Source organism: Trichomonas vaginalis, chromosome I, assembly GCF_026262505.1.
Source record: "Trichomonas vaginalis G3 chromosome I, whole genome shotgun sequence".
In the NCBI taxonomy this organism is placed as follows: Eukaryota; Parabasalia; order Trichomonadida; family Trichomonadidae; genus Trichomonas; species Trichomonas vaginalis.
The window spans coordinates 7,993,044-8,006,388 of record NC_067203.1 but is presented as its reverse complement, the minus strand read 5'-3'; the positions used below and the strand labels follow the sequence as shown (position 1 = coordinate 8,006,388).

General features: G+C 31.8%; 6 protein-coding genes and 1 pseudogene across 7 annotated transcripts, besides 6 other annotated features; 3 read left to right on the top strand and 4 right to left on the bottom strand.

Moving 5' to 3' along the window:
* Window positions 1–50: 50 nt before the first annotated feature.
* On the top strand, window positions 51–635 carry TVAGG3_0949630 (uncharacterized protein; the record flags this gene model as incomplete). The annotated part of the gene is made up of 1 exon (XM_051253189.1): window positions 51–635. The coding sequence occupies one exon, from the start codon at window positions 51–53 to the stop codon at window positions 633–635; it is 585 nt and encodes a 194-aa protein (XP_051078763.1).
* Window positions 636–639: 4 nt separating this feature from the next.
* Window positions 640–873, bottom strand: TVAGG3_0949620 (serine threonine-protein phosphatase family; the record flags this gene model as incomplete). The annotated part of the gene is made up of 1 exon (XM_051253188.1): window positions 640–873. The coding sequence occupies one exon, from the start codon at window positions 871–873 to the stop codon at window positions 640–642; it is 234 nt and encodes a 77-aa protein (XP_051078762.1).
* An 18-nt stretch (window positions 874–891) lies between these two features.
* Window positions 892–1,167, bottom strand: TVAGG3_0949610 (uncharacterized protein; the record flags this gene model as incomplete). The annotated part of the gene is made up of 1 exon (XM_051253187.1): window positions 892–1,167. One exon carries the CDS (start codon window positions 1,165–1,167, stop codon window positions 892–894), a length of 276 nt encoding a protein of 91 aa, XP_051078761.1.
* A 1,958-nt stretch (window positions 1,168–3,125) lies between these two features.
* On the top strand, window positions 3,126–4,565 carry TVAGG3_0949600 (regulation of cilium movement; the record flags this gene model as incomplete). Its single annotated transcript, XM_001295925.2, has 1 exon — window positions 3,131–4,516. The coding sequence occupies one exon, from the start codon at window positions 3,131–3,133 to the stop codon at window positions 4,514–4,516; it is 1,386 nt and encodes a 461-aa protein (XP_001295926.1).
* A 452-nt stretch (window positions 4,566–5,017) lies between these two features.
* Window positions 5,018–5,120: a mobile genetic element.
* A 361-nt stretch (window positions 5,121–5,481) lies between these two features.
* Window positions 5,482–6,782: a mobile genetic element.
* Window positions 5,562–6,686, bottom strand: TVAGG3_0949570 (annotated as a pseudogene). The gene has a single exon. A coding segment is annotated over exon 1 (1,125 nt).
* Window positions 6,783–7,305: 523 nt separating the features above from the next.
* TVAGG3_0949550 (protein ubiquitination) lies at window positions 7,306–7,968 on the top strand (the record flags this gene model as incomplete). The annotated part of the gene is made up of 1 exon (XM_001298835.1): window positions 7,306–7,968. One exon carries the CDS (start codon window positions 7,306–7,308, stop codon window positions 7,966–7,968), a length of 663 nt encoding a protein of 220 aa, XP_001298836.1.
* A 244-nt stretch (window positions 7,969–8,212) lies between these two features.
* Window positions 8,213–9,516: a mobile genetic element.
* On the bottom strand, window positions 8,293–9,420 carry TVAGG3_0949540 (Mariner transposase; the record flags this gene model as incomplete). Its single annotated transcript, XM_051253186.1, has 1 exon — window positions 8,293–9,420. The coding sequence occupies one exon, from the start codon at window positions 9,418–9,420 to the stop codon at window positions 8,293–8,295; it is 1,128 nt and encodes a 375-aa protein (XP_051078760.1).
* Window positions 9,517–11,032: 1,516 nt separating the features above from the next.
* Window positions 11,033–12,949: a mobile genetic element.
* Window positions 11,082–11,232: a mobile genetic element.
* Window positions 11,565–11,824: a mobile genetic element.
* Window positions 12,950–13,345: the final 396 nt, after the last annotated feature.

The window sequence follows — 13,345 nt, the reverse complement described above, 5'->3', positions numbered from 1 at the left end:
CATTTATTGTAAGGTTTCATATAGATTATACATCTGAAGGGCAACGAAAAATGTGGGAAGAAATTGAGCTAATACAAGTTGACCTCTCATCTTCTCTACAGGCTGCATTAAAAAATATAAAAGATAAAATAAATTCATGTTATGCAAAATATGCTGATGAATATGCGAATACCGATAGCACACTTTATGTGAGAATTGTATATGACATACAAAATTCACAAGTGTCATTTCAAATCTACGAAGACAATCCAAATAAAGACGAACAAATATATACAGAATTCACTGCAATGTCATGGTATTATTTGCAAAGAATGTTAAATCAGAAAGTTGAACCTCCTTTAGCAAATATCTACAGTCGATATGCAAGAGATGAACCATATTTATTTAAAGATGTTTTCGACCCAGCTGCTATTATTGTTCATGCTTCATTTTCTGGCGCCCAAAACTCTTTCTTATGCTTGGCAAATGACTTTTACGAAAAACCTACAAAGTTATACGAACCACCAAGTGGAAGTATTTCAGACTTTCAAGTATGGTTTACTACAGATGGAAGAAAAAGAATAATTCCATTATACCATGCGTTTTACTTAGAACTTAGTTTCATATACAACTACTATCGAACGATAAAAATATAACTTTTTAATATACCGGTTGTGGTTGCCAACTTGACTGTGGTGCAGGTTCAGGCTGTTGTATTACAGGAGCTTGTTCTTCTGGTTCAGGGTCTTTAGGTATAATACCAACAAACTGACCTACTCTTTTACCAATATTTTTGACACCGTTCCATACTCCTCTTCCGACAGATTTTATTCCATTCCATATACCTCTTCCAACATTTCGAAAGAAGTTTCCTATCTTACTGAAGAAACCCATTTTACTATATGTAAAAATCTAATGTCCGCCTAGTCTCTTACGTTTCCTGTTGAGTTCCATAGCATTCTTTAACTGGAGCTCATACATTCTGTTTCTCCTCTGGTAGAAAACATATTCTGGGTCAACTCCTGTGTTCGCGTCATCTGCATAAAGTTGTTTATATCCCACTTCAGGGTTTGTATAAAACTCTTTCCATCTCATATTTGCATACCATGGTGGCAAACCTAACGCAGCATCATTTGACATGGCAGTTTGCATTTGTACATCTGTTGGCACTTGACCATAGTTTGCCATTGCAGTTTGTATTCTAACTTCATTTGGAATATTCTCTGGGTTTGGTTGTCCAGGTTGCTGTGCATTCGCTAAGTTCTGTGCGTCCATTTCATATTAGATAAAAATATCTCTTACGAGTACATATGCTGAACATTTGCAGGCATTGGTTCATCTTCATATTCTCTGTCTGTACTTTTCTGCCACGTCAAATAAATAAATGACACAATGGAAAAAACCTAAAACAAGTAGTCCTATTTCAAACCACATTTACTTACTAATAAAATTTCTTTATTGTGACACTTTCTCCAGTTTATAGGACCTCTCTCATATTCTATCTTGTCATATATAAACTCATAGTCATGTATGTCCTCTAACCATCTCATAACGGTTTCCAAACCACTTTTATCGGATGTAAAGTAAAAGCATGGATGGTTATGTAAAACGTCTAAAGTTTCTAAAGAGTCTCTCAAAGTCCAGTCTACTTGGTATTGAAAATCCCATGTGTTATAGAACGGCGGGTCCACTATAAAGAAAACATTTTCCTTGTCTTTATATTTTTCATACAACTCTGTCCAATGACATCTCACAAACTCTATACCCTCAATATATTTTTCTATGTCCTCTTTGAAAACATTTGTATAGTTAAGATATAAAACTTTTGACATAAGTGTTTCAATGTCATGAACTCTTATAGCACCACTATATAATAGTCTAGCAGATATACTATCCCAGTCTATATATTCTGCTTTTTTCAAAACCTCTCTCACAATATTTTTCTTATCTAATGGTATACGTTCCATCTTACCTATAGGTATCTTTTCTTTTAACTCACTCAATATTTTGTTAGTGTCTGGAATATGTTTGAGACGGTTCATATAGTTGTCGAAGTCATTGCATATAATCTTTGAGTCAGGAAATACGGTATGACATAAATGGGATATATAGAAACTTCCACCGAACAAATCTACAAATGTTAGACCATTCGGTAGTTTCTTAAGTTCTCTCAATATAATATCTTTACATTTACTCTTATTTCCAAAGAACGGTAACGGAGGTTTTGTAAAATTCATTTATATATAATAATAAAAATGTTTTTACCCGAAAAGTGACAGAAAAGTGACAAAGCATGAAAACATATATAATTTGTGAAAAGCGACACAAAAAGTGACATTTAAAAAGTGACACCATTAATATGATGTAAATAACAACGGTTTTGGTTTTGTCACCGGCTGGTCGGCTGGGGTTCGGTCCTCCTCTTGGGTCTTGGGCAAAATTTCTTATGGGCTAGAGGGCGCAACGCGCCTGGAAGCCCCACTTACCTGACCAAGATAAGTATGATTACACACATTCAATTATGAATCACATCAGATTATTGAAATTATATTCATAAGAATTATTTTGAAGGCTCCACTCGTATTTCGTCTCAATTTTGAAATAGTATTCAATTTTAATGAGTTTTTGTGCCTCTCTAACTTTGTATCCTAACAGTTTAAGAGAAAACTGTCAATAGCATTATTTACCAACATATACTTTTGTATAAATCGAGTATATTTTCATTGAATTGCCGCAATGCGAGAGATGCATATTTCAAAAAAATTTTAGCCCATAAATCTTCACTATCACTAGGTAATGCTATATTTTTGGAAAAAGGAAGTTTAGGACCCCAAAATTAAAGTCTGCGAGGTGTTTTTCTCATAATGATATAGTCGTAATTCAAAAATTTCTATTTTACACTGGATGGTGTAGTGAATAAAACCAACATAATTATATTTCTGAACTCAAATTCTTCCAATCTTTGAAGAAAAAAAATTGCTTTTTTTTTTCTTTTTCCAAAATGAGTAATTTATAAATTTTTATATGTTATGACCTATTACAACTTCATATCAATTATAAATAATGATTTTAATTTTCAGTATTTTTTATTTGAATTACTAATAATCGTCAAAATCGGTTTTTATTCGTTAGTTATTTAAACGGTGGGAAAATGGATGAGGCGAAACTCCAGCGAATGGATGCTCTTCAGAAGAAGTTCCAAGAGTTTAAGTCTTTCGAAAGATTAACTCAGGAAGCAGTAGATAACAAATGGCGCGATATTATGATGAGCGAAAAGCTCCAAGAGCAGAAATCGTCCATTGATAATATTAGAGTAAACTACGTAAAGCAACTTGACCGTCTTGACTCAGTTATTCATCGCTTGCTTCAGTGGATTACAGATGGTGAAGCACAATACCAGTTTGCGCTTAGAGCACACAAGCAAAATCTTGATAACTTGACTGCTTTAGCAAACAAACGTTTAGATACTGAAGAAGATCGTTTTAATAAAGCTTTAGATTCAATTGTTACAAAGTACGAAGCAAACAAGGCAAAGTCACTTGAAGAATTCAATTCCCATGTTGCTGAAGTCAGAGACATCAAAAATGCTATTGAACACGAATACGCTCAAAAGAAAGAAGACTTAGAAAACAAATTCAGGACAGAGAAAGACCAATTGACAATGAAGAGCCAGGAAGCTATCTCAGCTCTCAGAACTCACCTTCTTGATGAAACAAAGAAAGTTCTCGATCGCCAGCAAACAGAATCCAACTTATTCAAGCAAAAATCCAACGATAAGTTACAAACCTTCCAGCAGATGTACGAAAAGCATCGTAATAACCAGATAACAATGAAGAAGAACGAGGCTACAATCATCAAATTACAAAGCCAAATCTCACATTGGCGCCGTAAGATAAAGAACAACGAACGCGAGTCCCGCGAATCGAATGACCGCCTTCGCCAAGAGAAGGACAACCTCAGCCATCACTTCCGCGACTTGAAAGAAGTTATGGCCAAATTCAGACAAGTAGAATGGAGAAAGAGGGCGGATGTTGCAACAGCCTTCGAAGATGCTATCAATCTCCTTCAGGCAAAGCTCTCTGATGCTGAAAAGATTCTCAAATATGCGGAAATTACAAGGAAACTCGAAACCGAGCGCGAACAAGTCATGCCATTCCCACATTCAATCGTAGAGACAGATCCCGAAATCCAACGCCAGATGGCCCAGTTCAAATTACAAATGAAAGGTGATTCCAAGTACGTTGCTGAATCAGACATGTTCGACAAGTTCTACCGCCGCTTCAACAAGGTTCTCTTGGAGAAGATGGCCCTCCAAAGAGAAAAGGAAAAGCTCCAGAAGACAAATCAAAGATTGAAGACCATGATGAAGAACTACATGGAAGGAATGGCAGTAAACGAGACAACAATGAGCAAGGATAACACCTTGTTCATCGTAAATCAACGTACAAACGCTCCATTGCGCAAAGTTGACCAAGACGGAATCCCAATCATCGATGCTGCACTTACTGTTGGCGCTGATAAGCTCCAAGGATACTAATTTTTGTCTTTGTTATTTTAATAATATATTATTTTATTTTATCTTTCAGTGTTTTATAATAAATTTTATTATATAAATTTATCTGTTTTTGTATATATAAATGTACCATTTCATATATATTTAAAAACAATTTCTCTACAATTCTCCATAAAAGGCATTTGTTATTTAAATTAAAAGACTCAAATGCAATAGATTATAAATTTATGATATTTAGATAATCGTTTACATCAGCTTTTGCAGTATACTTCCTTTATCAACTCCAGTATAGATATAAAAGTTCAAATTATATTTTCATTATTTGATTGTTTTACCTATGCATTCCGATAACAAATTCTTTGAGCAATTGAAGCTTATGTAAAAAGATATTTTGGATAATTAACATCTTTTTTTGTAAATTCATGCCCATTATGAGAACACAGTACATTATGGGACTCTCATACTTCTCATGGAGCCCCAAAATGAAAATTCTGCTTTTTGAATGCAAATAGATTCAATATTTTCAAGATTTCTCAATGTCCCTCAATTGATGAGGAAAATCCAGAAAGTATCTGCATAAGTTAATGCTGTTGTATTTCTCTGGATCTTAACGGGTCAGAGAATGAAAGAATAGTTTTTATCGAGAGGATGCTCATACATATCGACTGAAATTCTTTCGTGTTATTCACATTACCTTAAGGCATGATTTCTCATAAGTCTCTTATCAAATGATAGACTTCAGAAAAACTGTGCAATAGTCGATTAATTACAGAATTATCTATTCTTTGCAAAATAGGAAACAGCAATTAGAGTATTCTAATTACTTTAGGGCAAAGAGTTTCCGAGATATTCCCTTGAATGCGAAGTCTCGGAATGATTTTGCCCTATTTGAGTAGACAAATAATCCTTGACCATTTAGGGATCGAAGGATAGTAGTATAAGCCCATGAGAGAATTATATAAAATCTAATATTAGTAACTTGGCTACTATAGGGTGTCCAAAGGTGTGTTTAGCACAAACCTGAATACTGCGAATAGAAATAAACAAGTTACATATATATAAAGTTTATTTAAATATAATCACCATTGGATTCAATCACGCGTTCGCAGCGATCGATCCAGGCTTGAAAGACACGCTTTAAATCATCATGAGAAAATTGCTCAAATTGCTCTCTTACAAAATTTTCAAGATCATCTGGACTCGCGAATTCGCGTCCTTCAGCTCTCTTTTTTAGCGTGCCGAATAAATAAAAGTCAGAGGGTGCAATATCAGGTGAATAAATTGAGTTTGGAACAACTTTGACATTGTTTTCCACCAAGTAATTCATTACCTTATGACTTTTGTGAACTCTTGAATTATCTAAATGAATTGCAAACTTTTGTTTTTGTTGTTTGGATTTCTCAAACTCATCAGAATTGATAATTTGAGTAAGAACATTGTCAATTAGATACTGAGCATTCATCGTATTAGGTTTTTGAAGAATATCAATTGCGATGATGCCATTCACGCCCCAAAAAACCGACAACATCATCATTGGTGTGTCAATTTTTTTCTTCGGGAATGTTTGCGGATTTTCATCCTTTGGGATCCACATGATTTTGGCTTCTGTTGCATATTGAAACCAAGACTCGTCTCCTGCTACTAAAAAGCAAAACTTCTTGGATTGATACGCACCCAATATAGAGAGGAGCTCTTTCGAAGATTGGACTCTAGATTTTTTTTGAACTGAATTAAGGTTGTGCGGAACCCAACGTGTATACGCTAGTTTGTAGTTCAAATAATTGTGCAGATAATAACTGACTGTTGTACGTGGTATCTTTGTCATCTCCTCTATCCTTCTGAGTGATGCTCTTGGTCTTCATCTAGCGCTTGAAGAATTGCTTTGATTTTTCTTTGATCCGGCGATTTTTTGTCAATTTTTATGATGGGCGCCTTTTTGTTCATGAAGTGATACATCCTAACATGATACGTTACAGTGGAATAGCTAGGAGCATCCATACCGAAGCATTTTACCAATGTCTCGTAGATTTTTTACAGTCTTTGCATTTTTTTGCAAGAGCGAGGATGTTTTCTTTATGATTCATTACAAAAATGAAAAAATCCCGCCAAAATTTCCCGCGAAACCGCCTCTTGTCTCAAAATTCATTTTATATCCCGGCATGGCGCCAAAATACAACATACTCATCATATACATATATTCATATTTTTTATTATATATTTATAATCAGCATATATCTCCTTTAATAGTCTCATATAGCGCGCTGTGCTAAACGCACCTTTGGACACCCTATATATTCTAGCACAAAGAGCGATGATCTTGGATAAATTCTCATGAAAGGCCAAGTGAAGATCTGATGATGAAATCACTATTTGATGTGGATAGAACCGCATAATGATGGATCAAACCAAAGGCTTTGTAGCATCACAACAAGTGGATAATAAGCATTGAATTCAGATGCAACTCAGTAGGAAATCAAAAATGGCGATATTGAAAATTTTTGATATTGGTTAGCAATGCATTTTTACCAATTCGAATATGCAAAAATACTTATGTATGATGAAGACCAATGTAAAATATATAAAATCATAAATTTGTCCTCAAAAGTGTCACAGCCAAAAATTTACAAATCATGTCAAGCTCAGAGGAATCAGAATATGAAAATGAATGTGATTATAGTGATCTTAAGCCAATCGAAGTACTCAGATACCCCAGTCAAGCTTCAAAACTTATTTGGAGCGTCAATTCCGATAATATTTTACAAATATCTTCACAAATTATAGAATTCATTACAAATAACAAAATAACTATCTAGATGTCGCTTCGCTTGATTGATGGTATTTCACTAGTTCGTGTTAAAGATATTAAATTATTTACAGAACTTTACCAAAAGATATCAAACGAATTTTCATACATCAACAAACCAATCAATAAAAAATTAGCAGCATTGTTACATTATAAAGGTTTCAAATTTGAAAACTTCAAACCTAAAAAGAAAGAAGAAGAAATTCTGAATTTATATCCAACAGAATCTCCATTATACTACATTGCATGGGATAAAGTTGATGAATTTAAGAGTAAATTCCCAAATCTTGATATTAATAAGAAAATACATTATATCACACCACTTGATTGTGCAATTAAATATGGATCAGAATTATGTTTCAACTACTTGAAAAACTTAGGAGCTAAATACACTTATGACTCCGAAAAATATGTTGTTAAAGGCGGAAATAATAACATTTTTATGCAAATGATTGAAGATGGTAAATCATTTTATAAAATGATTAATACAGCATTGGATTATCATCACTATGAAATTGCTAATTACCTTAAATCAAATTTCGGACAAACTTTTGATTCAATAACAGAAAGCATGTATTTCGGAAATTATGAAATTGCATCCTTTTTACTTTCTAATGGAGAAGACATCAACAAAATTTATAATCTCTTTCTTTTCACATTTATCATTGTTTGATGACAATCTCTTTTTTTTCATATTTATCATTATTTTATCATATTATCTTTCTTTTCATATTTATCAATGTTTTATGAAATTCACTATCTCTTCATATTTATCATTGTTTTATCTCATTCTCTTTCTGTTCATATTTATCATTATTTAATGAAATTCTCTTTCTTTTCATATTTATCATTATATAATAACATTCTCTTTCTTTTCATATTAATCATTATTTCATTGGATTTTATTTCTGTTTATATAGGGTGTCCAAAGGTGTGTTTAGCACAAACCTGAATACTGCGAATAGAAATAAACAAGTTACATATATATAAAGTTTATTTAAATATAATCACCATTGGATTCAATCACGCGTTCGCAGCGATCGATACAGGCTTGAAAGACACGCTTTAAATCATCATGAGAAAATTTCTCAAATTGCTCTCTTACAAAATTTTCAAGATCATCTGGACTCGCGAATTCGCGTCCTTCAGCTCTCTTTTTTAGCGTGCCGAATAAATAAAAGTCAGAGGGTGCAATATCAGGTGAATAAATTGGGTTTGGAACAACTTTGACATTGTTTTCCACCAAGTAATTCATTACCTTATGACTTTTGTGAACTCTTGAATTATCAAAATGAATTGCAAACTTTTGTTTTTGTTGTTTGGATTTCTCAAACTCATCAGAATTGATAATTTGAGTAAGAACATTGTCAATTAGATACTGAGCATTCATCGTATTAGGTTTTTGAAGAATATCAATTGCGATGATGCCATTCACACCCCAAAAAACCGACAACATCATCATTGGTGTGTCAATTTTTTTCTTCGGGAATGTTTGCGGATTTTCATCCTTCGGGATCCACATGATTTTGGCTTTTGTTGCATATTGAAACCAAGACTCGTCCCCTGTTACTAAAAAGCGAAACTTCTTGGATTGATACGCACCCAATATAGAGAGGAGCTCTTTCGAAGATTGGACACTAGATTTTTTTTGAACTGAATTAAGGTTGTGCGGAACCCAACGTGTATACGCTAGTTTGTAGTTCAAATAATTGTGCAGATAATAACTGACTGTTGTACGTGGTATCTTTGTCATCTCCTCTATCCTTCTGAGTGATGCTCTTGGGTCTTCATCTAGCACTTGAAGAATTGCTTTGATTTTTCTTTGATCCGGCGATTTTTTGTCAATTTTTATGATGGGCGCCTTTTTGTTCATGAAGTGATACATCCTAACATGATACGTTACAGTGGAATAGCTAGGAGCATCCATACCGAAGCATTTTACCAATGTCTCGTAGATTTTTTTACAGTCTTTGCATTTTTTTGCAAGAGCGAGGATGTTTTCTTTATGATTCATTAAAAAAATGAAAAAAATCCCGCCAAAATTTCCCGCGAAACCGCCTCTTGTCTCAAAATTCATTTTATATCCCGGCATGGCGCCAAAATACAACATACTCATCATATACATATATTCATATTTTTTATTATATATTTATAATCAGCATATATCTCCTTTAATAGTCTCATATAGAGCGCTGTGCTAAACGCACCTTTGGACACCCTATATATATCATTGTTTTATCCCGTTTTATTTCTTTTCATGTTTATCATTGCTTTATAGCATTCTCTTTGTTTTTATATTTTTCATTATTTTATCGTATTATCTTTCTTTTCATATTTATCAATGTTTTATGAAATTCTTTTTATTTTCATATTTGACATTGTTTAATGAAATTCTTTCAATATTAATGAATGTCCTCTTAGTATTGCAATCAAAACGAATTCTATCGAAATTATCAAATTCTTAGTTGAACATGGCGCTGATGCTAACACGAGACTTATTCTCTTTCTTTCCATATTTATCGTTGCTTTATGATATTCTCTTTCTTTTCATATTTATTTTTGATTTATAGAATTCTCATTCTTTTAATATTTATCATTGTTTTATTGGATTTTCTTTCTTTTCATATTTATAATTGCTTTATAAAATTCTCTTTCTTTTCATATTTATAATTGCTTTATAAAATTCTCTTTCTTTTCATATTTATAATTGCTTTATAAAATTCTCTTTCTTTTCATATTTCTCATAGTTTCATGAAATTCACTTTCTTTTCATATTTATCATAGTTTCATGGAATTCACTTTCTTTTCATATTTATCATTGATTTATGAAATTATCTTTCTTTTCAAATTTATCATTGTTTTATGACATTATCTTTCTTTTTATTTTCAAATTTGACATTGTTTAATGTAATTCTTTCAATATTAATGAAAGTCCTCTTTTTGTTGCAATCAAAGCGAATTCAATCGAAATTGTCAAAATCTTAATTGAACATGGTGCTGATGTTAATAGGAAACTTATTATCTTTCTTTTCATATTTATCATTATTTAATGATATTTTCTTTCTTTTCATATTTATCATTATTTAATGATATTTTCTTTCTTTTCATATTTATCATTATTTTATTACATTATATTTAATTTCATATTTATCATTGTTCAATGAAATCCTCTTTCTTTTCATATTTATCATTATTTAATCCAATTCTTTTTCTTTTCATATTTATCATTGGGTTATATAGCTTTTTTTCTTTTCATATCCATCATTGTTTAATGAATTTCTTTTTCTTTTCATATTTATCATTGCTTTATGACATTTTCTTTCTTTTTATATTTATCATTGTTTTGTGGAGTTTTCTTTCTTTTCATTTTTATCATTGTTTTATTACATTTTCTTTCTTTTTATATTTATCATTGTTTAATGAAATTCTCTTACTTTTCATATCCATCAATGTTTAATGAATTTCTCTTTCTTTTCATATTTATCATTGTTTTATGGCATTTTCTTTCTTTTCATATTTATCATTGTTTTGTGGAATTTTTTTTCTTTTCATTTTTATCATTGTTTTATTACATTCCCTTTCTTTTCATTTTTATCATTGTTTTATGATATTTTCCTTTTTTAATATTTATCATTGCTTTATGACATTTTCTTTCTTTTCATATTCAACCTTGTGTTGTATAATTCTTTTTCTTTTCATATTCATCATTGTTTTATGATAATATCTTTCTTTTCATGTAGGGCTGTACAAAATCGAGAAAAACATTGCCGTGCGGTAATATAGGGTCAAAAAAGTCGCGCCTCGGCGGCTCCGCCGCCTCGGCACTATTAAGTGCGCATTATATTTAATATGTCCTTCTTTTTTTTCTTTTTTTCTTCTTCTTCTTTTCCTTTCCTTCTTCCTCTCCTTCCTCTTCTTTCCTTCTCCTTCTCTTTTTACAACAACGTCGAAGATCTTCGAATTTGATTGTTGGAAAAGCATCTATTTCAGATAAAGGATGCCTTTCTCACAGTCAACATACGAGGGTCCTGGCTGAAACGTTCTCAAAAAGCCTGAGATGGTAATTCTCTGATCACTCATAGCTGGGCAGGTAGTCATTGCTGACAATACCTGTCTTTATGCATGCACGCTTTCATGTATATGGGTTTACACTATCAATTCGCAAAGTTGTTCCGAATTCTTCCAAAATGGAAGGACCCGAAACAACTTTGCTTGTTAACGATACAGACGCATTACTTTGCATTGATACTGTGCTGAGTTGTGTAGAAAGTTTGATTAGAGTTGTTTTGTTCTGGTATCTCTCATCTTCTGATGAGAGAAATCAAAGCAACACAACTCTAATGAGTTTGTTTTCACTCATTTGTATGTAGGTTTTTAGTTCGATTGGAGCTGCTTCATAATGAGATCTCTCATCAATTGATGAGGGAGATCATAACAAAGCAGCTCTAATGTATATGCTCGTATTAACCGGGTTGTAATGCGTTGTAACGTCAGCTTGTAGTTCGTTTGGGGCCACTTCACATTGAGATGAGAAGAAATGATTAAAGGACTCTGAAAGGCTTTGGCCGTTGATGTTGTAATCGCATTACTTGGAACTAGCTGGATGCTAAGCTGTGTAGAATGTTCGATTAGAGCTGTTTTGATATGATTTTTCTCATCATAAGATTGGAGGAATCATAGCAAAACAACTCTAATGGGTTTACCATCATCTACTTGTATGTAGATGTTTGGGAAATTGTCTTGTTAATCGATTTTCGAGATGACTTTCAAATGCTATAATCAAATGACAAACAAGTCTAAGATTTCTCGACAATACATCAAATCATGATGTTTGTAAGTGCGATGAGATTAGAGTTTTTGAAGGAATGACAAGAGAAGTAGGGAAGCTCGGCATTCGCCGAGCAAATTAAAAATTAACGTATGGATTAAATTTTAAGAGGAATTCAATTTTAATTACGGGTTGTTCAAATATTGATTAATATAAATTTATTAATAAGAATAAACAATTTTTGTTTTTGAATTTATTCAATTTATAGCTTTACATATAGTTTCAAAATTGTACAACTATGATTATTTCAACAAAAAATATCTTACTTTTTCACTTCACTTTCACTCTCACTTTTTCCGTAATTCAAATTTCAACATTATGTATTTTAATTCCTTATAGTATTTTTAACATAATTAATCAAATAATAATTGGAAGTTCTGAACTCACTTTTTCCGTAATTCAAAATCAAAAATATGAATAATATATCTATTTATTATATACTAATGCTATTTTCAACTAGAAGTGAGGTACGGTAATCTTACGGATTCCCGTAACTCAATTTTACGGAAAAAGTGCAGTAAACTACTCAATTTACGGAAAAAGTGTCGTAAACTATTGATGTGGCGGTAAAATCACGGTAATTCACGGAAAGCTATATGCGAAAATTTGAAATTATACAAAATCGAGCGAAACACTTTTAAATAGGTTGTTCTCGTATTTAAAATACTATTCCCAGATTTATTGTCGTCAGAATATTTCCAAATTTTTGCCGATTTACAAAAAATGATTTACAAAGCATATTTTTTAATCTAAAAAATTCCTAAAAAAAGGAACCGGTGTGCGGAAACCTTGGTAAATTACCGCGGTTCCCGTTGGGACTGCCATATTTTCATGATTATCATTACTTAATGACATTATCTTTCTTATCATAATTATCATTGTTTTATGCTATTCTTTTTAGTTAAATATTTATCATTCATTTCTTATATTCTCTTTCTTTTCATATTTATCATTATATCATACCATCACCTTTCTATTTAAATTTATCATAGTTTTATATAATTCTATTTATTTTGACTAATTTCTTTTTATTATTCTATCTCTTTTCATTTTGATCATTATTTAATGAGATTCTCTTTCTTTTCATATTTATCATTATTTTATCACATTATATTTAATTTCATATTTATCATTGTTTTATCATAATTTCTATCATTTTATATTCGTTATTGTTTAATGAAATTCTTTCAGTATTAATGAGTGTCCTCTTAGTATTGCAATC